This window comes from Aspergillus puulaauensis, chromosome 6 (genome assembly GCF_016861865.1).
Source record: "Aspergillus puulaauensis MK2 DNA, chromosome 6, nearly complete sequence".
Taxonomy (NCBI): domain Eukaryota; kingdom Fungi; phylum Ascomycota; class Eurotiomycetes; order Eurotiales; family Aspergillaceae; genus Aspergillus; species Aspergillus puulaauensis.
In genome coordinates, this window is record NC_054862.1 from 3378819 (window position 1) to 3405576 (window position 26758).

The 26758-nt window shown below is 52.9% G+C and overlaps 10 protein-coding genes across 10 annotated transcripts; 6 read left to right on the forward strand and 4 right to left on the reverse strand.

Annotated features, from left to right (window-relative positions):
* Window positions 1–26: 26 nt before the first annotated feature.
* Window positions 27–587, reverse strand: APUU_61375A (uncharacterized protein; the record flags this gene model as incomplete). The annotated part of the gene is made up of 2 exons (XM_041694710.1): window positions 27–200; window positions 261–587. The coding sequence occupies 2 exons, from the start codon at window positions 585–587 to the stop codon at window positions 27–29; spliced, it is 501 nt and encodes a 166-aa protein (XP_041560513.1).
* Window positions 588–1118: 531 nt separating this feature from the next.
* Window positions 1119–1871, forward strand: APUU_61376S (sugar O-acetyltransferase; the record flags this gene model as incomplete). Its single annotated transcript, XM_041694711.1, has 3 exons — window positions 1119–1222; window positions 1291–1527; window positions 1574–1871. 3 exons carry the CDS (start codon window positions 1119–1121, stop codon window positions 1869–1871), a joined length of 639 nt encoding a protein of 212 aa, XP_041560514.1.
* Window positions 1872–2139: 268 nt separating this feature from the next.
* On the forward strand, window positions 2140–3125 carry APUU_61377S (SDR family NAD(P)-dependent oxidoreductase; the record flags this gene model as incomplete). The annotated part of the gene is made up of 4 exons (XM_041694712.1): window positions 2140–2423; window positions 2494–2723; window positions 2773–2874; window positions 2932–3125. The coding sequence occupies 4 exons, from the start codon at window positions 2140–2142 to the stop codon at window positions 3123–3125; spliced, it is 810 nt and encodes a 269-aa protein (XP_041560515.1).
* Window positions 3126–6266: 3141 nt separating this feature from the next.
* On the forward strand, window positions 6267–6882 carry APUU_61378S (uncharacterized protein; the record flags this gene model as incomplete). The annotated part of the gene is made up of 2 exons (XM_041694714.1): window positions 6267–6307; window positions 6360–6882. The coding sequence occupies 2 exons, from the start codon at window positions 6267–6269 to the stop codon at window positions 6880–6882; spliced, it is 564 nt and encodes a 187-aa protein (XP_041560516.1).
* Window positions 6883–7887: 1005 nt separating this feature from the next.
* APUU_61379S (uncharacterized protein) lies at window positions 7888–9425 on the forward strand (the record flags this gene model as incomplete). The annotated part of the gene is made up of 3 exons (XM_041694715.1): window positions 7888–8241; window positions 8294–9219; window positions 9272–9425. The coding sequence occupies 3 exons, from the start codon at window positions 7888–7890 to the stop codon at window positions 9423–9425; spliced, it is 1434 nt and encodes a 477-aa protein (XP_041560517.1).
* A 151-nt stretch (window positions 9426–9576) lies between these two features.
* APUU_61380A (uncharacterized protein) lies at window positions 9577–10609 on the reverse strand (the record flags this gene model as incomplete). Its single annotated transcript, XM_041694716.1, has 5 exons — window positions 9577–9738; window positions 9790–9965; window positions 10030–10146; window positions 10195–10295; window positions 10347–10609. The coding sequence occupies 5 exons, from the start codon at window positions 10607–10609 to the stop codon at window positions 9577–9579; spliced, it is 819 nt and encodes a 272-aa protein (XP_041560518.1).
* A 3053-nt stretch (window positions 10610–13662) lies between these two features.
* Window positions 13663–15618, forward strand: APUU_61381S (MFS transporter; the record flags this gene model as incomplete). Its single annotated transcript, XM_041694717.1, has 4 exons — window positions 13663–13984; window positions 14085–14184; window positions 14237–14467; window positions 14517–15618. 4 exons carry the CDS (start codon window positions 13663–13665, stop codon window positions 15616–15618), a joined length of 1755 nt encoding a protein of 584 aa, XP_041560519.1.
* A 795-nt stretch (window positions 15619–16413) lies between these two features.
* APUU_61382S (uncharacterized protein) lies at window positions 16414–18960 on the forward strand (the record flags this gene model as incomplete). Its single annotated transcript, XM_041694718.1, has 2 exons — window positions 16414–17167; window positions 17219–18960. 2 exons carry the CDS (start codon window positions 16414–16416, stop codon window positions 18958–18960), a joined length of 2496 nt encoding a protein of 831 aa, XP_041560520.1.
* Window positions 18961–19049: 89 nt separating this feature from the next.
* On the reverse strand, window positions 19050–20026 carry APUU_61383A (uncharacterized protein; the record flags this gene model as incomplete). The annotated part of the gene is made up of 2 exons (XM_041694719.1): window positions 19050–19516; window positions 19567–20026. 2 exons carry the CDS (start codon window positions 20024–20026, stop codon window positions 19050–19052), a joined length of 927 nt encoding a protein of 308 aa, XP_041560521.1.
* A 514-nt stretch (window positions 20027–20540) lies between these two features.
* Window positions 20541–22492, reverse strand: APUU_61384A (uncharacterized protein; the record flags this gene model as incomplete). Its single annotated transcript, XM_041694720.1, has 4 exons — window positions 20541–21472; window positions 21521–21866; window positions 21912–22182; window positions 22242–22492. 4 exons carry the CDS (start codon window positions 22490–22492, stop codon window positions 20541–20543), a joined length of 1800 nt encoding a protein of 599 aa, XP_041560522.1.
* Between the last annotated feature and the right edge of the window lie 4266 nt (window positions 22493–26758).

Here is a 26758-nt window from a genome sequence, read left to right on the forward strand (position 1 = left end):
ACAGGAATATGTCAATTATCTCTATATTATGATTCCTCTGTACACCCTGGAAAGATATAAGGGAACTTTGGGCCGGTCTTTTTAGGCACAAGGTGGCCGCTTTCTTTAACATCCGTGGTGTAGAACAAATAATCAACTGGGGAAAGATTATCGTCATAGTATTTCCTCTCTGCCTCCGAATACCGGGGTTCCCATAAAACCTGCCTGACCATCAGCTGTTCAATTAAGCCCTCTTCAGCAAGGCCATGTATCAAACGCACCGCGAAGAACTGGTCCGGACCCGGGATTGTCCTCTTAAACACCTTGATGAACCTGTTCAGTCGTTCGACCTGGAAACATCCCAGGTATATCGCTCCTATGAAAAGATCGTCGCGGTCTTTAATCTTCAGGTCACTAGCTTGTTTCTGCTCGTATCCATTCCCTGTAGCAGAAGGGCTTCCAGTGGAATAGTACACATCATATGTCCCAGTGACGTGGGATGATAGCATAACTACCCAGCGTCCGCCGAAGCAGGAGTCGGCCTTGGACGCGGCCAGGTATATTTCACAGCTCCCCATGTCAAAATGTTCGGGTATTTTGGTGGTCATCTTATTTTCCAGGTGGGACTGTTCGTGTTTTCAGGAATAGCCTCTGATATTTCTCTCTCAGTGGGAGGCAGAAGGATGCAAGTGTTCATTTATACAACCGTTATTTCTTTGTGCATGCGTACCTTTCTATTCGCGAAAGCCAGGGGCTTTGTTATCTACTTCTACAACTTGTGTATAATCAGTTTGTTGTCTGACTATAGAAGTAATCAGGTACAAATGAAACAACAATGGAGGACTTGTGATTATCATAATTTGACCATAATATACTGTTCGAAAGAGCTTAGCGCTTACATGGGTTGCTTGACTGTCTGTTTAGCTCTATCTCCGCATCAGACCTATGTAAACGGGGATAACAAATGGTAAACCTTGGTGTCAGCCGGCTGCAGTAGGGCATATCATGGACGAATCCCGGCATTGAGGCCCGAAAGTCCAGTGCACACACCTCCGTCTCTCGTATTCATGTCGACAGCTGGAAGATAAATAGCCACGACCTACCTTTGAATCATGTCTTATAATTTTGCAGCCCTCGAAATGTTACCCAAAACGGAGAAGTCGCCCCAAATAATCGCCAAGGCAAGGACCCTACGTGGCGCCTGCTGGGGCGAAGAGTATGAGAAAATGATATCGGGGATGTTGTATGTTATCTTCCCGTCTTTCTATGATCCAGTTAGGTGAACGCCACTTACCTTCTAAATGCCTACAGGTACAGCCCCTTGGCTCCAGAGCTTATCGAAGGCAGAGAAAAGGCTAGGCGGCTCATGGCCGAGTTCAACGCTCCGCCAAAGCCTGATATTCCGTTCTCGGATACGCTTTCCAAGAGAGAGGAAGCACTCCGGCAGCTGTTCGGTCGTGTCGGCGATGGGGTGTATATCGAAGCTCCACTGTTCGTGGACTACGGATGCAATATTAGTATTGGGAAGGGCTTTTATGCGAATTTCAAGTCAGTCTCTGCTTTCTGTACTTCCCGGTCTCTACTGATAAGGTAGTTTAACTGTGCTCGACTGCGGACTCGTTACGATCGGAGACCATGTTGAGATAGGCCCCAATGTCAATATCATCACTGGTGAGCATTTCACAGAGATTAATGCGCGGAGAGAGAACAGGGGGAAGGAGTTTACTAAGGAAGTTGTTATTGGGAATGACTGTTGGATTGGTGCAAATGTTACGATTCTCGCAGGAGTGACGATTGGGGAGGGCTGTACGATTGGTGCTGGGGCGGTTGTTAAGAGGGATATACGCCCTTTTAGTATTGCTGTTGGAGTTCCAGCGAGGGTTATTAAATAGCAGGGGCACCAGAGGGAAATACGGAAAATGTGAGATAGGCCGTCTGTATCTGCTGTAGGAGCAAGTGTTCACTCATTTCTAGCGCTGCTAGTGGTCTTTGCCGGCTAAATTGCTGCATACAGAAGGTGGAGGGGCTTTACAACCCAAACAAGGAGATTAACGCGACCTGCAATGCCCCTCACTGAGTCAGTCAGAAGAAGTACAGGAGTGATAGCGGGGTTGTTATTGACCTCTCCCCTCACCACTTCATCTCATCACAACAACCACCATGTCACAGCCTCTCCGTCTCCAAGACAAAGTCGCCATCGTAACAGGCGCCTCATCAGGCCTCGGCCGAGCGATCGCCGTCCGGTACGCGCATGAAGGCGCCAGAGTCGTATGCGCTGATCTCTCGCCCATGGCCCGATCGCGCGAGGAGGCCGAGATCACCACGCATGATCTAATAGAGAAGAATGGCGGACAGTCGCTCTTTGTGCAGGCTGATGTTGGAGATGCAGTTCAAATGGAGAATTTGGTTCAAACTGCTGTTAAGCGCTTTGGGAGGCTGGATATGTATGAGCGGCCATCCACTGAATCAAGATTGCATCGACTTTCATCAAAGAATAGCTGCTAATACAAGCAGTCTTGTCAATAATGCCGGTATCAGTATCGAGGCGCGCACTCCGGCGGTTCTGCATCTTACTGACGAAGCGACGTGGGATACGACCATGAGGGTCAATGTGAAGTCGGTATTCCTGGGGTGTAAATATGCCCTTGCGCAGATGCTGCAACAAGAGCCCCATTCATCAGGGGATCGGGGGTGGATTGTCAACATATCGTCGATAATGGGGATGATTGTCGGGCCTGAGAACCGTAAGCATCGCATTCACTACAGATCAGAGACGAGAGCTAATCCGGCCAGCTTCGTATTGCGCATCCAAAGGCGCTGTTAGCCAACTGACGAGGCAGATTGCTTTGGATTATGCGCCTCACAAGATCCATGCGAATGCTCTGTGCCCTGGATGTATGCTTGCTTCACATTCGAAACTTGGTTTCTGGATCTGGACTAATGCCGAAATAGATACGCAGACTGCGATATTCAAGGAGACGACGACCCATCTGACGCCCTGGGAAGATCTGAATCGGCGGCATCCGTTGAAGGGGCCTGGACTGCCGGATGACGTTGCTAGGATGGCGGTCGTTTTGGCAAGCGAGGATGCGAGCTGGGTTACTGGTGTCTGTTTACCGGTCGATGGCGGATACACTGCTCGCTAGTTGTTGAGTTATCTTTTACTGCATATGGGACTACTTACATGAAATTATTCACTGTACCTATGCTGTATCAGTATACACTTGGACGTACATTAACAACTCCAGCGATGCTGTGAAAGTACCCCTGCTCAATACTACTATCCCTGACAGCTGTGACATTCCTGATCCCTTAATTTCCCAGCCTCGTCGGCTACAGACTCGGGCGTCGACCGATGTCACCATGCAGACCTGGACTGAGCGCCTGTCAATGACGTCTTCCTTCAATTTCCATGTGAAGCCGTTCGACCGAGCACTGGGACTTTGTGACGCCTGGACTCTATCATCCAGCTCAGCCTTGCTGTTGGAATGAGGATGTTCTTGTGGAGTCGTGTGGCCGGTGAAGCAAGGCGCAGACGTCTGCCTACAACAGGGTATTTTTGGACATTCAGACCGCGACCAATCAGTCCGTCTGCTAATTTCTCATCCTGTTTTTTAATCGGCAAGGTCGTATACCGACGTTCGGAATGTCATCAACGGTGATTCTATCAACAAGGCGATGCACATGGAAACCCGAGGTCGGAATAACGGCCCAGCTGCAGAGAGCCTCGATGTAGATGCAACGTTACAGTCAGAATAATAGCAGTCGAGCCGCGCAGGACTGCGTGCATGCACCGCATTGCCGCGTCGCTAGTTGTCAGTCGCCAGTCGCGAGCCTGAAACACGCCTAGGGCACCGGTGTCGCACGAAGTGGGAGCTTCTGCGGCCACCCGCGTGGTGGATTCGACGGCGTCGACCCTGCAGAGACCTGCAAGCTTTGTTTTTACAAGCCACGAGCATTGTTGTACTCGAATGTAGGCCAAATTCCGCATGCTGGATGGTATAATGGCAATTGCCAATTAAACGAGTCCCACTGTGATTCCACTTCTCCGTCTGTAGCAAATATACGAGCCCGACTGCAAGAGTGGTAGCCTGGAGGGATAACCAGAGCAAAGGCCCACTGCCTCAGGAAATTTCACTGTAGTGAGGCTGCCTCTGGTTGGAAATGGCTTCCACCCATTAAGCCGGGAGGCCATCGCATTGGCTGCGGAACCCGGGCCATCTACGGATGGAGGCTGTGTCTGTAAAGCAGGTATGAGGAGACTCTTTACCAACTCCAAGGACATGGCCCCCTAGGCTCCTACTAGGCTACTACTCAGGAGGATGCGGGCCGGGGCACCGGGTTGGGTCCCGGATCTCTCGCAGCGGCTGAATGGTCGAATTGTTTCTGCTCTCACGCGAGACCGCCGGGTCTCCCAGTCGGGTGCTTGCAGCGGTTCTGCTTCTCGGAGGGAGTGGCTTGCTGGCTTGCTGGTGACTGGCTGCTGGCACGAGAATGAATCATTGCGGGCCTGAATGCAGACGGTGCGGCCGGGACGATCCGTCATGGCTTTGCAGAATGGAAGGCCGCTAGAAGTTGACTTGCATGGATTGGTGACGGTAGTGCAAAGTTTATTGCAGTGTTTTACATGGAGGGGTTGTTTATCCTCAGAGGACTATAGCCACTATAGCCTGTATGTAAACTTCCCTACTCGCCTTCCTACTCTACTACGCCTTACCTGTTTATCATTTTTTATCATTTACATCCAACTGCGTAATGTCCCTCGTTAACTAGATACCTGGCGTAGTGGGCATGCACCAAATATACCCTTTGATTTTGTCAAGCTCCAGTCAAGGCGAAATGCTGAAACACACAGGCTGTTACAACCGTGGGACCTAAGCTTTCAACCAATACTCCACACGAAAATTCTCCGGATAGACGCGGGACAGACACTGGCAATTGGCAATTCAGCAATTCACCGAAATCCAAGGTGGCAGCCTGGCAGTGTCAGAAATCGAAAGGTTATCGGATTGGCGGCGATCCCCTCGCGCTGCCTTGACCCGCCAGCAATACCAGCACTCAACGCTCGCCTTCCAGAATTCCAGAGAGGCAAGGCGTCTCCCCACCTGGGCTCAGCCTGGTGCAGGGGAAAAACGTCCACCCGCCGTATCGGGAGTATACTATTACTGGCCGTACTTTTGTAGATCTCGGGTGATTCTCGGGCGTCTGTGGAGTCGTGAGACACCCGAACCGGCTGCGTAGACGAGAAAGCAGGGCAGGCTGCACCCCGTCAGTTCCAGTATTGAATGATCAGACGATTGGGACCCGTCTGGAGGCGTCAGTAGTTGTAAAATACATGGCCAAGTGGCTCTGCGATCTACCATGCAGCCAGATCTGCCATCCGACCAGATCTACGGTACGGCACCGACAGATCGACCCTGCAGCCACTAGCCAGAGTTTAACCAGCAGCATGCATGAATGCTGGGACTGACAGATGGCCTGCAAGTCTGCAGGTATAAGGCATCGCAAAGCACATGTGTATAAGCATGTGTATAAACAACAACCTTGTTGGGGCGTAGTTTCACCTCGCCAGAACACCATATGACGGGCCAGGCATAATACAGCCGGTCGGTAATCGTACTTGTGTGTACGACTAAGCGAATTGCCAGGATGAAACGGCCCTCGTCGACTGGCCAGAGGGCGATGGTTGTGTACATAGCATGGCCGAAACAGGAAGTCGCTGCTTATTGTACCCAGCTTATGCATTTTATGCACCAATAGGATGGCCCCCAGGGCTCCAGCATTCAAACTGCTTCTCCTCGGAGGGACCACCCAGTAGGTACTGCCCTGTTCTCTGGAAAAGCGGGCACTCCTCTGTAACCAAACAGTCCCGCGGGCAAAAGAACTAGAAACCAGAATCCACGACCCATTGCTACGACACCTGCATGCAAGGCTCACCGGGCCCCTCCAGCTACCACCCTGCTCGTCGCGACGATGCGGGGAGCTGCTCCCAGACAAAAGTCTGAATGTGTTTGTTCCAGAAGTTGCGGCATTTTTACTCTGTTTCATAAGTATGGATGCTTCCTGGTGATTTGCCAGGCGATGCTCTTGCATGGCTATGAACCTGCTTGGCGTTGCATGAACGATGCATACACCAAATTATATAAATCGCGGGGTCTTCGTTGCTTTGGCAGGCCTGTTTAATCAAGTCTCGGTCATAAATATAACCTGGCTCACTTGCTGTGCGAGTTGAGTCTTCACGAATCACGAATTATATACCTTGTCTGGCCATATACAACTACACAACCATGCACTGGATGTCTGGAACTCTGTTTTGGGCTAAACACAAGTAAGCAAACAGCCTAGTATCCCTCAGATGGAACATTATCTAACAGAACCAGAGCCTCCCGCTCAACAGGAACAGCTATCTACCTCGAGAACGAAAGAAGCACAAGACACAACCGGCGCCGCACATGGTCCCTACCAACACGACCAGGCGACGCCTCCGAAACATCAACAATAAGCGATAGAGGAGAAGGAGGAGGAGGCGCGCATCTACACCGCGTCGAGTCATACCAGGCATACCCGCAGCTCCGGTGTATTCGGTGCGGCGGCGTGCGTTCGCGCGACTACCACTATCGCCACTTTGACGACCCCGAAAAGTACCCGTCTGTGGGTATTTGCTCGCGCGAGCGCACGAGGTGTATCTGGGCCAAGTCAAATCCGGAGCCGGAGTTGATGAAGATGGCTGATACTAAGGCTGTTACTGCGGCTGTTCCTGGGACTAGGGCGAAGACTGATAATAAGGCTGTTACTGGGACGAGGATTGAGACTGTGTCACGGGCGGTGCAGGCGCCGCTGTTAGATATTCATGAATTACCAGATACCTCTGCAGATACAATGGACACGAAAAGTTGTTGTTGACAGTGTTATGGCGCTTTGTAGTAGGTGCAGGGAGGGGAGGGAGAGACAGAGATGCGGAGGCTGAGAGGGGGAGGGGCAGTGTCTCAGTGAATGGCATGGATTGTCATTGACTCCAGTTTCTTTGTAGGCTCTGTTTCGTATGAAGGCACTTTGTTGTTCCCGAGGTCAGTACTTCCTGCTCTGCTACAAAGCACGGCCGTCCAGGGGCCCGGCAGTTGGACGAAGGCCACATCCGAGCCCCTCATCCTAGAGAGGGTGTTGCTACCGTAGTATCCTTTGAGAGATTGAATACGTAACGATTATTTGTCACCAAGGTGATATCGCCCACTTTCTCGAGGCCTTGGGTGTGAATAAGCAGTTGGATTAGAGATAGGCCCGGACAAAAGACTTGTTCACTGTTCACCCAGCAGATGAGTGGCTTTCATGGCAACTTGATAGATACAATGGAAAGACGATGGACATCATAAACAGAAGGGGAGAACGCTTTGCTCTCGTAATAAAGCTGCCTGGCCTTATACTGGCGCCTTCTAGCATGGTCGGGTCGGCATCAAGAGAACACAAGAGCAGGAAAAAATAAATAAATAAATAAAAGAAACGAAATAAAGTAAAATGAGGTCAAATGAAGTAGAATCAAAGAAGTCCTGAAAAATCCGGGTTCCTAGCTGGAAAATGGTCTTCTACTTGTTGATATTGACGCAGTATATATGGATGGTTTCTCTAGGATATGGTGACCGACGATATATATAACTGACCAAGCCCCATAACTTCGCATCCCAGCCAACACACCGGTGCTTTAATAATACAAAATATCTAGCCAAGAAACCCGAGTCAGTTTAATTAATCAGTTTAATTGACAATACTAAATGAATAGATGACAGCAGCAGAGCAGCGCACGTGGGAGCCACAGCCAATCAGAATCCACTGCAGCAGACTGAATTCACCTGCAGCTGGAATGTTCAACTTCCTCGATATAAAGACGGGCAATTTCCCCGCCAGTCGTAAGCCATGCAGACCGTCTACGAGGGCATTCTCGACATGCTGACCTTCTTCCTCGGCCTGCTCTTCCCGGGCGCCTCGCTGGCTGCCGTGGACAGCTTCTACCCGCCCCTCAACCACACCACGTACATCACCAATGCCTCGCTCGGCACGTACGGCGGGGTCTTCAATGCCCCCTCTGACAGCGCGAGCCAGACAGGCGACAGTGTCTACAATTACTGCTCCATGCCGCATCCGCACGTAGACACTTACGCCCTGCCCCGCCCCGTCGCGAACCACTCCGTCGCTGCGAAACTCGTGCACTTGGAGTACATCCAGCGCCATCAGCGGCGCACGCCGTATAATATCCTCCCTGGAGGCGAGGTATCCCTCCCTTTATTATACTTATATATGGGCTCGTTCTAAAGTTGTCTAGAACCAAGAATACAACTGCGACGCCATCCACCCGCACCTCCTCGCGGCCCCTGAACATCCAAGTCCAGGAACAGGCCCTTCCCCAGTGCAGGTCTACGGCCAGCCCTACACGGACCCGGCGAACCCCTTTCTGACGAACTACGTCAACGGCTCCTGCCAGTACCCCCAGCTCACGATCGGCGGGTATCTAGACGCGTACCAGCACGGGCGTGATCTGCACGCTCTCTACAGCACCGAACTCGGTTTGATCCCGGCGACCCTGGACGAGGGAGGCGATGGGCGCGTCTGGTTCAGATCTACGTCGTCGCCGCTAACGCAGGGGTCTGCGGGTGGTGTGCTCCGTGGTCTCTGGCCTGAGTATAAAGGGCCGTTGCCGCTGCATCAGCAGGTCGAGGCGGTTGATACGATTAACCGGGGGTTTGAGTGTCCTGCGCGTGATAGGATTCTGGAGGCTGTTCAGAGCGGGCCGGAGTGGGAGGAGCATCTTGCTGTTACGGATGGGTTGAGGAGGAACCTTGCGGGGATGTTTGGGGCTGAGGAGCAGGACGAGTGGTTGGAGACCTGGGATCATTTTGCGGATAATTTCCAGGGGAGACTGTGTAATGGGTATGAACTGCCTTGTTCTGTGGAGGAGGAGGGTGATTGTGTGAGTAGAGAACAGGCCGATGAGGTGTTTCGGGCTGGGGATTGGATGTATAACTACTGGTGGCGGAGGAATCAGAATGTCACCGAGTATATCCGGGTGATTGAAGGAATGTTTATTGCAGAGCTGGTGAGGTCGTTTGAGGCGGTGGTTGCAGGGGAAGAAGAGGTTGTGTATAGACATGTCTTTGCGCATGATGGCGATATTGCGCCGTTGTTGGGGGCGTTGGGGATTAACGCGCTGAGGTGGCCGGGGATGGGCTCGAATGTTGCATTTGAGTTTTGGTATCTTCCCTTGCTACTCCTTTATCCAATTGGCTGGTGCTAACAGTGGTAGGGAAACGTCCGAGTCAGAGGTGTATGCCAGGGTGCTGTACAGTGGACGCACGCTGGAGACAGTCCATGGTCCCCTGGAGTGGATTCCTGTGTCCAGGCTGGTTGATATCCTGAAGCCGTTTATCCCGGAGGATATTGTTAAGCTGTGCAGTTGATAGCATCATCGACATTGATCTTGATATTATATTCATGAATATCCTATATATGCAGGATAATGACACCCCAGACCATTAGGTACAACTACGAGTCGTAGTGCGCCTGTATCTCCTCCCCCATTACCTTTCCCCCACAACATCATATTAATCTTTAGACCGCATTCGACACTTTAGCCCTCTGGCTCCGTCCCTTGACAAGGCTGCTCAGATCACCAACGGGGAGAGCAATCGGGAAATCGACCGCTTCCAGGACCTGCGTTAGAAGAATCCACCAAATGGGCCAGCACAGCGCGAAATTGAATGCACCAGCAGCCTGAACCAGTCAGTATTCATCTGGCTATAACCTTTTAAACAGGGAACTAACCTCTTGCAACTTTGCTGCGACATCCATCGCCCCGTTCGCGATCTGGAAGTATGCGCCGGCGAGCAGACCGAATGTGATGACGAGAAGGAACAGTGCGGAGAATAGACAGAGGTTCGTACGCAGCGAGCAGATGAGGTATATGGTTGTGAGAATTCCGAGAGATATAAAGTAATATGCTGTGACGGGGATGTTAGCTTGTCTTGTCTCTGATTATGAATGGTTATAAGGACTTCTGCTTACCCACTGTTGCATGATAGCTTGCCGTTTCCAGTCCTTCAAAATTATTACCCTCTGCATAATTCATTCCAGCACCGAAGAAGGGCATGAGGCCGCCGCCTTGGACGAGCCAGAAGGTTCCTACAAGAGTCAGCCGTGATAACCAAGGTACGGACGTGGAGACTGTACCGTAAGTGAAGAAGACTACGCAGGTAAAAGTGTTTCCAATGATCCATTCGCCAATTGCACCGAGAAGCTGGATAATGCCGCCAAAGAAGATATACGTCGGGCTGTAGTGTCCTGTTAGTATAGCCTAACAATGTAGCAGGGTATAGGCATACATAAGGGCACTGCCGTTTCCTCCAGCGCCTCTCCACCCCATGAGCATGCACGCGTTCGGCGTCGAAGCAATCAAGAAACCAACCAGACAGACAGGCGTGGGGTTACCCAGCTTCTTCCTAAGGTTGCCTTCGACCGAGGGGTGCTTGGGGCTCAGGTAGAGCTTCTCGAAGGTCTCGCGCGAGATGGGCAGGAAGACACTCTCGGCCGTCTTCATGCGGTTGAGAGTGTCATCCTGCTTGTTGTCCGAGCTGATGTCGCTCATGGTGGGCTGATTGCGAATTGAGTTATGGAGAGGAGGAGAAGGGAGAAAGAGAGAATGGTCAGTGATGTTGAGCAGTCTTGCTGGATCGTGCCAATGCTTAAATAGAGGCCTTGTGGCTCAACCCCAGCTCTCCCCCCTTTCTCTCCTCCCCTCGAGCTCATCCCGCGATCATTCCGCCATAGCCAACCAGATGCGTATCCCCAGAGATTCAGCGGAGCAGATATGCGGGGAGATCGCCAGCTGGCTGGACACAGTGGATGGTTTGCGTGGCCGAAAATTTGAGCTGCGGGCAAGTACCGAGGGCCCTGGGGGGGGATTCCCAGCTACCATTAATTCGCCGCGCGAGCATCAGAGCGCGGGGAGGGATATGATCTCCGCTATGCTGTCACGATGGCGAATCACCGGTTTCAGCGTGTCGATTTAAGTTGCATTGGCACAGGGACCGCTGGCCCGTCAACTTCCTTCTGTCCGTTAGGGCGCTCGCAATGTGCGATTGAGTTTACTCAACCTAGGCAGAGCCTGGCAGTCATTGCTTGGGCCCCCTGGTAGGTCTACAGCCTGGGGATTATACATATTATGGTTGTGTTTAAGCATGAATTTCGCGGGGTGGGTGGGTTATCCATGCTTGGGAATCTGGGCACGACCCATGGATCAACAGGCCTATTGACGCAGATATCCCTACTCGGTACTTGTTCTGGCAAGTATCAACAGCGCCACCGCCAGTTTTGTCCCCATCGGATCCGATGCTGCACTGGCTACTTTGTATATGGACTGCGAAGTGGTTGCCACAGGACGCCTCTGAGTCTTCGCCTATATGTTCCGTCACCCTACCCAAGGTTGACTACCACCCTTGTCCGATATGCTCCGGTTGTCATGGCACTCTGCCTCTCATGAGAGTTGGACGGCAAATCTTGGGTCGCTTGGAGGTCCTTGCCACTGAGAAATCTGCCCTGCTATGCGCGTATAAATTGAAACTCTTAGATTTCATGAGCCGTGAAGTCCTGAATAGGAAGCTCGCTAACAGATCATTTTGAATCTCGTTTGCAAGAAACGTGAAAAAGGAGATTCTTGCTATAGCCCTGTAGGCTTGTTTTCAGCCACACCCGGTCGCGGCTTGGAATGTGAAAAAATTCCCACCCAGCGCGGTCCAGGCCTCTTGGAGACTCGAGTCGGGCATTCCGGTCGGAGGTCGCTAAAAGGCCATCCAGTATCCAGAGGCCGACTTGGAATGGCTTGATCCAGCAGCGGAACCGAGGTTAGCAAGATCTGTTACGACCGAGTCGGGTGGAAGAGCTGGTCTTTATCGGTCTTTCGGTGCGATGTCGAGAGTTTACGGCCGATAAACTCGGTCTTGGCCACAGCAGCTCGGGACTTAAGCAGGAATAAGTCGCAGGAATACGAGGTAAGTCAGGAGGACTAAGTCAAGCAGACTGCCAGAACCAGAACCGCCAAGCCGCTCAGCAGTCAGCTCACGTGCAGGTCACGTGCCATATCGAGCCCACGTGAGCGCTGACTAAGAGCTGGATGCAGCTGGATGACGTCAGCACGAATAGGCGAGGCCCGGCCGCAAATCCACAGTCCGCAGTCCGCAATCTGAATCCGCAATTTGCACTGGCAACGGTGGAGTGTCGCTACCAGCAAGGGACTTGTCAACCACGCCAACCACGTTGACCAGACTGGAAGGCCCGGAACACGGTGGCAAGCTGCACACCGATCGTAAGGGACTTCGGTGACAGCGATGCTGACTGAATATTCCTTATCACTTATCAGCCACAAGAAACCTCCAGCACACTGGCCACCATAGGTGTTTATTGCCTGCACCGCACAGACCTCTGACATGCATGAGCCGGTGGAAGCAATCGGTTGAGTCTTTTGAGTCCGGCCGACAAGGGTTGGCGCTTGGCAAGGGTTCTGGTTCCGACTTCTGCTCAGGGCAGTTGCCTTAGCCGAACCAGGGCACTGAACACAACCAGTCTGCAACCGCCTTGCGATTCTACTGGATGCCGGCTCGGTTTGCAGTGGTTAGTAATCCGCACCAACAATACTGACTTACTGGGCCGGCGTAGAAGTTACCTGACTCAACGTGGTGGAAAATTTCCCCGTACCCGACATTGCCGATCATGCACGATGGGGTTCAGAATCAGGTTTCATATCAGTTCTATCAGTATCAGTCTCAATCAGTCTGATCCCGAGTCTGATTGACTTCGTATCACCGTATTTGCTCCCTGCCGAGTGCAGGCTGATGGGCTGATGGGAGGCGCTGCAAGAGCCGCTGCCGAGTCCGAGCCGACGCCATCCCGCCTGGGCGCACTGACGCCCTTGTATAAAATTTTTTCACAACAACCGGATCGATTCTCCGCGTGATGAGGCCAGGCCGCAGAGACAGGGTAGCATCGGCGAAAGCAAGCACGCAGTGGACTGGCCGGATGACGCAGTGGGGAGCCGGATGTAGCAGCAAGCAGACTGGTGCACAGCATCCCACGGCCCATGGGGCCACAGCTGGAGGGCCTCATGGTTGGCCACTCCCCCTTCCTCTGGCTCCAGCAGTCTCCAAATTATCTAATGCCATGCCCTGTTCCCTCGTGTCCGCTTGGCCTGTCTGAAGTTATTTCTTCCGCGGCTTTCCCTTCTGCTTTTGGGAAAAGATTTTTCTTCACGCCGTCACTCACCCTCACACTCACACCATCTCGACCAGCACCAGCACCTGTCTCACCATCTGTCGCCGCTGGATAGTCTAAAGAAAAATCCCATCGTTCACGCGTCTGGCCACACATCGAGCTTCCGCAAGTAAGCAAGTAAGGTATAGGTAGTTTCCTTGGCCCATTTTCCCATCTGCGAGCCCGATTCGAATCCAGCCTGTGCGACCACAGCCCTGGCGACCATTGCAACAACCATTGCGACCACAGCGACCACAGCGACCATTCCATTGCGACTTAGATCCGAAGCACCACGGTAGACACCCTTGCGCAAGACGGACCGAGACCACGCGATCCGATCAGCATTCCGTTGCCCAATCCGTCGCACCAAGAGCCAAAGCAACAACTCCCTCCACCATGCCGACCTGGAGAGACCTCTTCAGCACCACCGAGCGGCGGTTTTTCCCCGAGGTCGTCGTGCCTCTCGCCCGCGATCCCAACTCCGTGACTCTGGAATCCAATGCGAATGCGAATGCAAATGCCGATGCGGAGAAGAAAGACACCCCCAGCGACCACCCCCCGGACTACCGCTCCGACTCTAGCCCTGACCGCAGCTCGCTGCAGGAAAAGGGTGTAGCTGCTGTGCCTGCTAATCCCTCGGGAGAACTGACCCTGGAATCGCTCCGTGCAGAAGTCGAAGCCGGTGTCGTTGTTTCCGGTCACGACTCCATCTATGACCGTACGTCTTGATTCTCAGCTCAAGTCCCTGGTTGAGATCTCTGCCCCGTTGCCCCCGGTAAGACTTGTTAGATCGATGATACATTGATGTCTGTGTATAGGTAAAGCAAAGATCATCAACAGAGCCATCCAGGACATTGGAATGGGCCGCTACCAATGGGGCCTGTTCGTGCTCTGTGGATTTGGCTGGGTTGCCGACAAGTACGTTCACTCATTGTATGGACTACATTGCACGTATACTGACGGTTTTTAGCCTCTGGCTCCAGGGTGTTGCCCTGACTCTGACGCCGCTGGCCAACGAATTCGGAATCTCTGGTAACGACTCTCGTTTCGCCACATGCGCGCTCTTCGTTGGTTTGATTGTTGGCGCCTCGTTCTGGGGTATTGCATCTGATATTGTTGGACGTCGTCCTGCGTTTAACTGCACTCTGCTCATCTGTGGCGCATTCGGTCTTGCTGCTGGCGGCGGGCCCAACTGGGTTGGGTAAGTTATTTACCAGACTGTTTTAAGCTGCTGGTGCTGACTGTCTTAGAACTTGTGCCCTGTACGCGTGCATTGGACTTGGTGTTGGCGGTAATCTGCCCGTAGATGCAGCTGTCTTCTGCGAGTGTCTCCCTCCTGACTCTGGCAATATCCTCAGTGGTCTGGCCACCTGGTGGTCTGTTGGAACCCTGATTTCCAGTATGCTTGCCTGGGCTTTCATCCCCAACTTCTCCTGCGATGACAGCGCCCCCGTCTGCCTCAAGGCTGATAACTGGGGCTGGCGGTACCTCGTCCTCACCCTGGGTGCCATCACCTTCTGCATGTTCCTGTGCCGCTTCCTCCTGTTTACCTTCTACGAGTCCCCCAAGTTCCTCGTCTCTCGCGGTCGCCAGGACGAGGCCGTTGCTGCTGTCCAGGGTATTGCCCGCAAGAACAAGACCACCACCTGGCTCACCACTGACCTCCTCAACGAACTCGGTGGCATTGCTGAGCAGCGTGAGGCCGAGAAACTGCCCGTCGGCGAGATCATCAAGCGGTCTCTGTCCCGCTTCTCCGTCCAGCAGATTGCTCCCCTCTTCGCCACCAAGCGTCTTGGCCTGTCCACCGTCCTGCTCTGGTTCTGCTGGACCTGTATCGGAATGGGCTACACTCTCTTCAACGCCTTCCTCCCCCAGTATCTCGGCCAGAACTCCACCGTCTACGAGACCTACCGCAATTACGCCATCACCGCCGTCTGCGGTATCCCCGGCCCCCTGCTCGCCTGGGGCATGGTCGACCTCCCCTACATCGGCCGCAAGGGCACAATGGCCTTCTCGACCGTCGTCACCGGCGTCCTCCTCTTCTGCTTCACCGCCACCAAGGACCCCAACATCCAGCTTGTCTGCTCCGCCCTGGAATCCTTCTTCCAGATGATGATGTACGGTGTCCTGTACGCCTACACGCCCGAGGTCTTCCCGGCTCCTAACCGCGGCACAGCCACTGGTATTGCCAGCTGCCTGAACCGCATCGCTGGTCTCATGGCTCCAATTATTGGTATCTATGCCAGTACCGACCCGCTTGCCCCTATCTATGCCTCCGGTGCTCTGATCCTCGCTTCGTTCATCGCGATGATCTTCCTGCCCTTTGAGACGCGGGGTAAGCAGATTGTCTAATCGGCCAAAAGGGGGAGTGTGAAAATAAGAGAAAGATGTATATAAAAATTGTTGCTTGTATACGACTCAGCGTGATGGTTGCATGACAGCACGGCCGATTAGTTGCATAGAGAATTCCTCACTCAAGAAATCAAAGAAATTAATTCAGGAATAAATTAAGATATCCAGCTTGGCATCTGTAATAATAAGTTAAAATTAAGACGCCATCTTAAGTTGGTATAATATGAGCTTCAACTATCATTCATATCCGCCGCGGCTCATAGTGGAGAGCTGCAGTTTCCAGTTCCCAATTTTCAGTTCTCGCAGTTCGCATTTCAGTTTGTCCGGTCCAGTTCCAGTGGTTTTGCTTTTGCTGATTCGCTGACGGTTATTTATAGTCAGGGTCAAACTCAGAGCCTTCACTGATCGGCGCCTCTCTCTGTGGCCCTCAACGGTTTTTCTACTCCCTTCGGAGTACTTCCGCAAGTACGCAGTAAACAGCTTTGACTTGAACCACTTAGAAGTTCCAGCCTCAGAATGTTCCAGAGTGTGGTTGAGGCCCTGGTCAGTCAAGGCGAGCAGGGCAGTCGTTCATCGCAAGGCTGAAGCTGAGGGCCAACAAGGCTGTGTGACAGTGAAGAGAACATGCACCAACCAACCAGTTCTGCCCAGGATTAGCTGCATCACTGGCGAGCTACTAATTTAGCAGCTGGTTAGCTCATTTAGAGCACGGTCGCCCTGAAAACTGTTCCCCTCTTTTCTCTCTAGCGCTCGCCTGTTTCGACTTGCTGCACTCCTCGTTTCAACCTCGTCGCGATGGCTCCTGACCGACCTTCCCCCGACGGCGTGACGCCCTGGAATCCATTCGACCTGGGCGACCGGTCGAATTTCCGCTACGAGCATATTGACGGACCGGACGAGGCTGAGCACGACCAGGAGCACGATCACAGCCGCGGTGTTGGGCTGGGCATCTCCAACAGCCAACACCAACAACAACACTCGCGCGCGCCGAGTTATAACACAACGCACACTCTCGACACCCTCAGTCCTCCTGAGCCGTCCTCTGCGCGTTTCGCTCACTCCGAAACGACGCTCCTGAGCGACCAGCCACACGTGAAGTGCCCAACGAAGAAAACCATCGTCCATCGTCGCCTGTCGTGGGTGCCGGCCACCATCCTCGTGCTCGCCTTCTACTCCACCCTCCTCTCCGGTCTATACCTTGTCGTCGCATTCTTGAAACCGCGGTATGGGAAATTCATCGGGACGGACGGGCGACTGGCCGCGTCGACGGCGAGTCTGCTCAGTACGCTCTTTGCGAAGACCATCGAGCTGGCCTATGTGACTGTCTGTGTGGCGTTTCTGGGACAGGTCTTGACGCGTCGCGCTCTGACCAAGGGGTCTCGTGGGATTTCGATATCCGATATGAGTATGCGCACTTGGATTATGCAGCCTGGTTCGTTGATTGTGCATTGGGAGAGTCTGAGATACTCTGGGTGGACTATTCTGGGGGCGATCACGTTGACCGCGACGCTGGTTGCGATGCTGTATACCACGGCTGCGGAGGCTTTGGGTATGTTACCAAGATTCACTCCTTTGACCAGTGTCAGGACTGACCATGCAGTAACCCCCAAGTTGAAATGGGGATCGGTGCACGACCACAGGCTCGTCGGAGATGTGTACACCTCCTTCGCCAACACCCGGTTCCTCACTGCGAACTGCGAGACGCCAATTCCCCTCCAGGATGACCCAGATGAACGAAATAATACCTGTCTGAACATGCAGCATGCCGGGCAGGCGTACCACAATTACCAGGCTTTCCTGCATGACTGGACGCTTGTCAGCGAGGGGGTGAAACCTAGCTCGACGGAGCTCGATGAACGACCTCGTCCGACTGCCTCCGTGCATGATAATACCACCGTCGAAGGGAGCTGGATCGACAAGGAAGATATGGCGGCGTTATCGAAAAAGTACGGTCGCATCGTGCACAACATCACCGCTGCGATGCCGCACGGGGGCATCATTGGAGCGGCAAACCACCCAGACAACGACATCATCCAGCCCAAGGATCAATCCGGAGAAGGCATGTACGAGCTGGAAGCATCAGTCCCATCGCCTGCAGTCAATGTCCTCTGCGCCGCAATGACTGCGTCTGAGCTGAAACCAATTGTCTATAAAGAGTGGCCGCACCACAAGCAATTCAACCCAGTCAACTGGACGACGGACGTGCCCGACGACGTGCCCGATCCCAAGCACTGGCGCAATCGCACCGTCGTCGACGACCTCTTCGGCTTCGGACCAGACTATCCAGACCAGTACGCGCCCATCTTCGGCAAACTGCCCAAACCCTCCAACACCATCCTCAACGTCACCTCGGCCTACACCAACGGCGCCATCTTCTTCCTCGGCGCGAACCCCGAGACCTTCAACCCAGGCTACATGCTCTGCAGACTCAAAGCCAAGCAAACCCCCAAGTGCTCCACCCGCTACAAAGCCACAGCCAGCGGCTCCCACCTCTGGACGATCTGCGAGGAAGACCACGACCTGCAATACAACGTCCGCGTCCCCGACGCCGCCGACGGCATCTGGGCAAACGACTGGATGTACATCGCCTCGGAATGGAGTTTCACCGTCTCCCTCAACGCCGGAATCACAGACGGCGCCTCCGCAAACGCACGCCTGCTCATGCAGTTCTCACCCAAGACGCCCGAGCTCAACCCCTCCCTCCCTTCACTTAGTGAAGCCCTCGCGGTTTTGGTCGGGAACACCCTCCTCATGAGCTCCACCAACGCCCCCTTCGTCCCGTTCTGGAACTACACCGACGCCCCGGACAATATCCTCGCGCAGCCCGCGAAACAGGCCTTCAACGCGACCCTGCGGTCGAATGAGTATGCCTCCGGCGGCACGCAGCGCTGGCAGGGCGTGTTCTACCCGATTCTGCTCTTCGCGTTCTTCACCTCTGCGCTGTGTCTGGCGTTTATGTTGCTTGAAGTGCGCGGCCGTCAGATTACGGATTTCACGGAGCCCCAGAATCTGTTTGCACTCGCGATGAATAGCCCTAGTACTGAGAAACTGCAGGGTGCTTGTGGCGCGGGCCCCGATGGGAGACAACTTGGTGAACGCTGGTTTGTGGCGATGGAGGAGGAGGATGAGCATTATTATATCCGGACCCAGGCGGATGCGCGGGCGGATTTGAATACGCCTAGGGTGTCGATTGCGCCGCCTAGGGCTGGGTTGGTGCAGATGGATCTTGATGACAGGCTGGGTCGTGAGCAGGATGCGTCGCCGAGGCCGACGCTTAGTCCTGCGTTGAGTGAGTATCAGCGGCTGTCTTCGCGGAAGAGCTGGCTGTCTGGGTTTTATTAGATATTTAATTAATTTAGTGTAATTGTAATGATAATATGAGTAATATGATGTCGAGATATGGCACTGACCATCTAATATATGGATAAGAATCAACTGGCAATATCAGACACTCCAAACCCAATGATGCCCTCAAACGCGGCCCCAACACTCCAGAGATTCACCTCCGGAAACCCAATCCCATCTCCATGCTGCTGCAATGTATCCTCCCCGTCTTGTAGCGTATCTGCGTATGCCAGACCCCAGGATCCCTTAAACGACGGCCTGCACAACAACCACGGGTTCTCGCGCCCGTTGCCCGGGTCGTCCGTTGCAATCGTTGCATCTTGGACTCCAGGCGGATATCGCGATGTTGATAGTGGCGGTTGAACTAGCGAGAGTGGTGCCAGGCTAGGCAATGGGAGCTTGGGGAGCCAGGATTCCTTCAACAGAGCCGTGAAGAAGGGGGTCTTTGGATCGAGGGGCGCAGGCGTGTCTTCGGGATGATATATCCGCAATAAAGTGTCCTTGCCCTTCTCAGCTGGTGTGAATTCAAATCGACCACGGTGTTTAGGGATGTCTGTATCAAATTAGTACCTCTCGCTATACTAGGCATTTAGGGAAGCGCACTCCAATTTCTCCGACCATTCCAAACACTGTTATCCGTCGAGACATAGATCGTGCTGATACGCAGCTCCTTCTTGCCGCTGTACGGATTGACAGCCCGGCCCGGGATGAAGATTATCTCGTCGTAGGGACCTACGTCTGAGTCTTCGTAGCGCACGATCATGATGCTTTTCAGCCACGAGGGCTGGTACTGGGGATCGCCATTTGGGAGTCTTTGCAGTGCGGACGGGTGGATGGTTTCGAAGGGGTGGTAGGCGCCTGGGGGGAGGACAGACTGTAGGATCTTGTCGGTGTTGTTTGGGTTTTGAGGTGGAGCATTGGTGCTGTTAGGGTCGGTGTATAGGAAGATCCAGGCTTTGGCTTTTAAAGACCATGGGGGTGGAGCGATGGGGATTGCTGGGGTTGTTTCTGGGGGAAAAGAGCCTGGTTTGGAGGGCGACGGGGGAGTAGGGAGGAAGGTCATGGTGAGGTTTGACACAGTAAGGCAGTCGGTGGGAAATGGAGTTTAAATAGCTGATCACCCCTCGCATTCTTGTGTAACAAGATGCATAAGATCTGCAGAGTTATCACCGTAAGTTGTGGTACGCAATGGTGAACTCATACTACCCCAGTCCATAATAGACAATATATTTAGTACATAATTCTTAAAACCGAGAGATCAGGGTTATTTGCTGATGTCTATCCACATGAAGAATTATCAACATGAGCGAAGGAAACGAACTAGTGCAGTGCATGAGATCAGTCTTCACATGTATTTAAAGTGGTGCATAACAAATTGGAATATCATAAATGGAATATCATAATTGGAATATCATACAATCACATCATGACCATTTTATGCAGCCGATCCCAAGTGACGAATATTTCATCCCGATGGTTTATAATAAACATTATGCCAATACATAACTGATTTTACACATCTGACTCACGATTCGGAGCGAGTCAGAGTAACTGGCACTCTTGGTGACTGACCTTCCCTAGAAGACCATACCCTTAACCTGAGCCACCTTCTTAAGATCAATATTCCGAATCAGCAGCGTCCACAAGACACACAGAACCATAATCCCCGTCCCGGCAGCCAACATCCTAGTCTGCGCATACCCATATGCATTCTGGATGGCCAGCCGCGTCGGCGATCCAACCTTATACTCCTTCTGCGTATCGAGATCCTCATAGATCGTGTTAAGATCCGGCATCGCAGACGCAGGTAGATCCCGCGCCAGCGCTCTCTTGAATGTATTCGTCCAGATCCCGCCGGAGATGGTGCTCCCCATTGCGCCGCCGACTGTGCCGACGACGTTCAGGACAGCCAGGGCGGTCGCGACGTGTTGGTGGTCGACGGCGGCAAGGATGGCGAGCTGCTCGATGATGATGAAGATGCTGCCGCCGATGGAGATGAAGATCTGGCACATCACCAGGTATCCAACGGACTGGTTGGGGCGGCGGAAGTAGATCATCAGCCCCTGGGCGAAGATGTACAGCGGCACGGCGATGTAGAGGAGCCACTTGAAGCGGCCGGTGCGGCGGATCAGGTATCCGACTAGCAGGAGCAGCACGCCGGAGACGACGTCGAAGGTGTTGCTGACGTAGCCGGCTTCGGCGAGGGTGAGGTTGTTGACGATCTGCAGGAAGGAGGTGTAGTAGTTGAACCAGCAGTAGTAGGAGATCTGGTATGTGGCGTCGAGGAGACAGGCGCCGATGACGGTACGGTCTTTGAGAATGGCGAAGTTGAGCATGGGGACGGGGGCTGTGTATGTTTCGTGCAGGATGAAGATGGCCAGCATCACGACGCCGACGACGATCATGGCGATGATGTATCCGGTGGCCCAGCCATTGGGGGCCTGCTCGGCGATTTCGAAGGGGAGGAAGAAGACGACGAGACCGGCGGAGAAGACGAGGACGCCGAATGCTGCTCTAGTTAGTTCTGAGATATAACGAGTATAACGAGTAGACATACCGTCAAACTCAATAAGATAGTGCTTGATGTTTTGCAGCAGCGTGCGACCACTGCCTTCCCTGGTCAGCAGCCCCTGTTTCTTTGCCTTGCGCATGTTGAGCTTGAACATGATGTACAGAGGCGCGGCGACAAGGGGGAAGATGATAGCGAAGGTGCCAAAGCCCCATCGCCAGTCGTTGTACTTGTTGTAGAAGTCGTCGGCTGCTTTGGGGCCTGCAAACGCAGTGATGATATAGGGCGAGGAGGTAAACGCGTAGGCCAGACCTCGATTCTTCAGCTGCGACGAGTCGGCAGTGATCACATCCACACAGTATGTCATGCCGCCGAAACCGATTGAATAAAATACCTGCTTCCGTTAGTGGCGAAGGCTAGACGTGAAGGGGATCGTTACATATGCAGCGCAGAAGGTAGGGAGGTTGTGGCATCCGGCCATCATAATTAACCCAGCCGTGGCCAGGACGGTCATCATCAGGAAACCCTCCGCTCGACCCCAGACATCGAGGACTTTGGCGAGGGGGATGTAGACGGCTGCTGTTATGGAATCGGCGACGATATAGATGGTGTTGAGCAGCGAGTGCGATTCGTACTGACTGGTGATATACGGCGTGAGGTTGTTGATGATGTTGGACTGCATCGCATTGACAAAGTAGAGAAGCCAGATGCTATTCACGTCAGTGTCAGCATGAACTAAACCAGGACAACTACAAAATAAAGAACGCACTTGATGAAGACTGAAATCAGGGTCCGCTTCGACCAGCTGAGGGTGACGGCCTCGACACCCTGGACACCACGCTGGGTGTTCTCCGTGGGACGCTCATCCTCTGGCTTGACGTCGGTCGCCTGCAGCTGGACGCCAGACTCAGGAGAAGCATCGGTCTTGTTCTGCTGGGTCTCAGAAACAGTGACCGGGGCGATTGAGTCGTCGGTGGCCCGGCGCCGGAAGGCAGATCGTAGACGGGACGAGACGGGCATGGCGAGGATCAGATCAGCCAGATCAGTCAGATCAGATCGTGGAAAACAAAAGGATGGAGGAGATCCTTGCCCTTATAGAGGACAAGCCTCTCGTCCTCCGAGGTCGGCTGCAGCGGCCAGGAAAAGGTCTAAACGGAGTGCCAGGTGGGCTGGCAACTCTCGCTAACTGTCTCCAGGTGTAAACCCGACGTCGTCCAGGCGAGGCCCACCAGACGCATGGAATCAGGAGAGAAGAGTGGCAGATAATCTAATCAGATGGGCTTGCTTCGAGGAACGGGGTGTGAGTGGCAGATTCCGCAGGGAGGCATCATGCAACAGGTCCACTTCGGAGTCATCCACAATTCCACATTCCAACATTCCACGTTCCAGCATTCCACAGCCATAGGGCAGCCGGCGAGGTCGGAGACAGGCTAGGCTGCTGGCCTCGCTTAGGGCGTGGGAGGTCCCCACAGCTGCTCTACTGACGAGTATGATACTGATATACCAATATGATGGCCGACACGAGACATGCCATACGACTCACGGACTGCAAAGTATGGAATAATCAATACCCTCGAGATGTTACGGTGCGATCAGATAAGATGAAAATTCTGCAGTGGAGGCCGAGATAGCGAGAACCAGACATTACAATGGGCCCCCACGGTGCCAGCCTAGTGTGTAGCGTAGCCTAGTACCAGCAAGCAAAGCCAAGCTGGCCTGCAGATGACTTGAGAAGCGAAGCATCGGGCCAAGCGTGGAGGAGACGTGGCGTTTTTTGTCTCTCCTGACAGGCCAGCCTGGTTGAATTATTTAATTCCGAGCTCCCACGCCAGGCGACAACTCCACTTACATCTTATCTTTTACGCGAGGACTCAGGTTTGCAAACTTTTAAATTGCGAGGCTACTCCAAATACTCGCGTTGGCCGGGGTTGTAGTTCTGTTAAGCGTTACTTCGCGGTGCTGCGCAACGTCTGAGCAAGACTCCCTAAATAAAGACCTGTACCTTTGACATAAGTCCGAGCCATATTGAATCATGCTGCAAAAGTCCAGTGCCCAGCGTGGAGAGTGCAGACTGCAGACAGTTGGGTCGCCACGTTTTCTGGAACGCCCATGGTGGGGACAGCGTCGATAGTTCTCCCACAGCGAAGAACGGGAATTATTACCGATTGGTTTCGAGTATCTCGGGCTGAGACAATAAGCTAATAGCCCTGTGGTCCGGATCTGCCCGTGGGATGCAATCATGCAAGGCAGGTTGAACGGCCGATCAACATGATAATTCAGTCTGCCACACCATACCATCGAAACCACAACGGACAGAACAACACAGGGTCAAACAACTGAACTGTCGCCTGCTGTGCAGAAAATCATCAGCAGCACTTCCCAGCACCACCAGCGTGACTAACTTCGGCCCACCGTAACCACATCAATACCGTCGTATAAATCCACCGCAATGACTTGGCCTAGTCGCCAGTGGCATCCGCCCCGTAAAGTTAGCCCATACCTCGCTCATACCGTAAACTAGACGACGGACCTGGAATCTCCTCATTACCCGAAGTCCTCGCTCCAGCGTGAGTCAGTACAACCGGCGGAAATGCGGCATCATGGTAGTCCCCATTCAAGAAAAACGACCCCATTACTCCCAATGCGTAGTAGCACCTTTCAAGCGTCGGTACCCTCGTTTCCCAGCGGCAAATTGGGTTTACTGAGACATTAAAGTATGATTGTACTTGAACCGGAAAGCCCGGAACAGATCGGGCTGCTGAGCCTCGGGTTGTATAGACTGGCGAGGTAAATATTGGAGGCGGAGGGCCTCAAAAAGACACTGCTGGGGTGGCAATATTGTGTAAAAAATAGCTTTCATTGTCTAGACCGGCACTGGTAGCTACCACGTCCTGTCATCTCCAGGTGCTCCGCCCGTTATGAGCGCAGATAGACCTTTAGCATTGGACGCACCAGTTAGCTGGAGTGCGGTCACGGTCGTGATCCCTGGAAATTACTATTTACTTCTAACAAGAACTAGTAAGGCAAGGTATCTTTTTTATACTGTTCCCCCGAGGATATCACCAAACCTATCTCTGTCGGAGGTGCCTTATAATCACCGTAGTTCCTAGCCCAGTTTGCATAGAGGTTAGTTAAGCACAGCAATATCAACATTCACTATACGAATCAAAGCTGAAGCCAAGCAAGGCTTTTGAGATAAGGATCTACTATGATAACAGACAAGGTAAGCTATAATCCTGTAGCTGGATGTATGTAAAGTTATATAAACGGTCATTATCGATACAGCGCGAAAATAGCGACGCCCCAACTTCTACGAGTGGGATTTCCCAGCGTATACATTATGTGGCTGCAAGGGTGTATACATAATATACAACGGCATATGTAGGGACAGTCTCATCGGCAATACAGACGAGACTGCTACTGACAGTTTGGACTTCCAGCAGGGGCCGACGCAGCTTCAGAGGGATTGGTCTGTCCACAACCATTCGCCGCGCCGAGCAAAGTATCATCGACGGCGGCATCATAAGCAGCACCGCAGTTAGGATCACTGTTGAACGATTAACACTGCTGTATGTCCATTAGGGTATATCCACCCGCAGTTGCTATTCTCTCACCTCGACCCCCCGCTTGCATTTTCGAAGTAGGAGCAGATATCATGCGAGAAGCAGTCCTGGGTGTATGCATTACCGACTGCAGTCCCACTGCATCCTGCGCCGCAGCGACCGTTGCATGAATAACTATCATTGTCGGTTCATCAGTTTATATTTGGAGGAGTCTGGGTTGGTAGGCGTACTCTCCGCCGGCGCTGTTGCTGCCGTAGTTGCTACCGACGACTCCAGTAAAAGAACATGTCTGCCCAGCACTGTTTGTCCAAGTTGCTGTTACAGTCGATCCAACTATTAAACAAGTAACAGCGCGTTTTTCGAGAATTTCTCCTGGGACAGAAGGCGCTGCGATGGCCAGAAGCGGCAGAAGACTGAAGACTATACGGAGGGCCATCATTGTATCTGATATCGGAGAAATCTCGCTGTTGAAGACTACCTGATCCTGAAACCATCTATATGGACGTTGAGTCTGTATTTATATGTTCGTTTTGTGGGGAAGGGTCGAGTGTCCACTGGTGTGTCGGTGAGCTCGGAGAATTTGTCGGAGAATTTGTCGGACGCCAAGTTAGATCCTGTATAAAGGCCACGATGGAGATGCCAATTAATATGCAAGAGCGTTGACTTGCTGGCAGGGCCGGTGTCTCGTAGTGCGTATGGCATCAAGTCGGCTATAATGGCGACCCCTGACCCACCTTGAGAAGGCAGGCACAGAATGCAAGATGCGTCGTTCCTGGCCTGTTCATCAGGCACCACCTTTAGTTCCGGTATTCAACTGCTAGGGCGTGCATGCATCACGGCGGTAGATCCTCTTCAGGTACACGGTCCGGACCGTATAATCATGCAACTCCTTTCTCCCAATAGGAAGCCGCCAAGGGGATGGCCCGATATAATCTGGGTCTAGCGTGATGGTGAAATGCGGGGTTTGGATGAGAAAATCAGAGAAGCTGAATTGGAATTGCTGGGCTCGTGGTATTGTCGTATCTCAAACGAGTAGCCCAGCCCAGACAATCATGCTGCCGGATGTTATGTAGTCTGTTTCAAGATCCTTGTTCTATAGCAGGTGAGCAGGTGCACGGGCTGTACAAGGAGATCAGTCTAACCTGCGCAAGGGCAGAGGCTTGGCCGATGCCCATATGGCTCCCTATCCAAGTAAGGCAGTTCCTCATATATTCTTGCATCTCTGGGGGCACGGTTGGCAGGCATGAAACAGCGTAGATTGGATGCATGAGGAGGAAACCCCCAGCTGGTCGTTCGGGGTTAGATATTCCCTGGCCTGCATCCTGTGCACCGCGAAGAAAAGATCGGACGTCCATTGTGAGATGGTATGGAATCGAGGCGATTATGTCTTCAACCTGGTGAGCCAAATCCTGTGGGTCTTGAAAATCAGTTAAACTGTCATTCAGTATATCTCCCGACTCGAGTATAATATTGATCAAAAGGCACCGCGCGAGTCGTGAAACATTCCAAACGGCTGCGACGTAGAAATCAAAGTAAATGTCAACTCGTCCAGGCCAGTAGCCAACCTCTGCCCGGGGCTGAATATCTGTAGGGAATATGTGCCCGATTGTTGTTGGTGTGAAATCGACGCTCTGCCTCTCCTGCCACTGGGCGATGTCACGGTTTAATACTCGAGCGGTCTCCCTGAGCGCATCGACCTTTGTCTGGTCAGGCGGTGCAGACT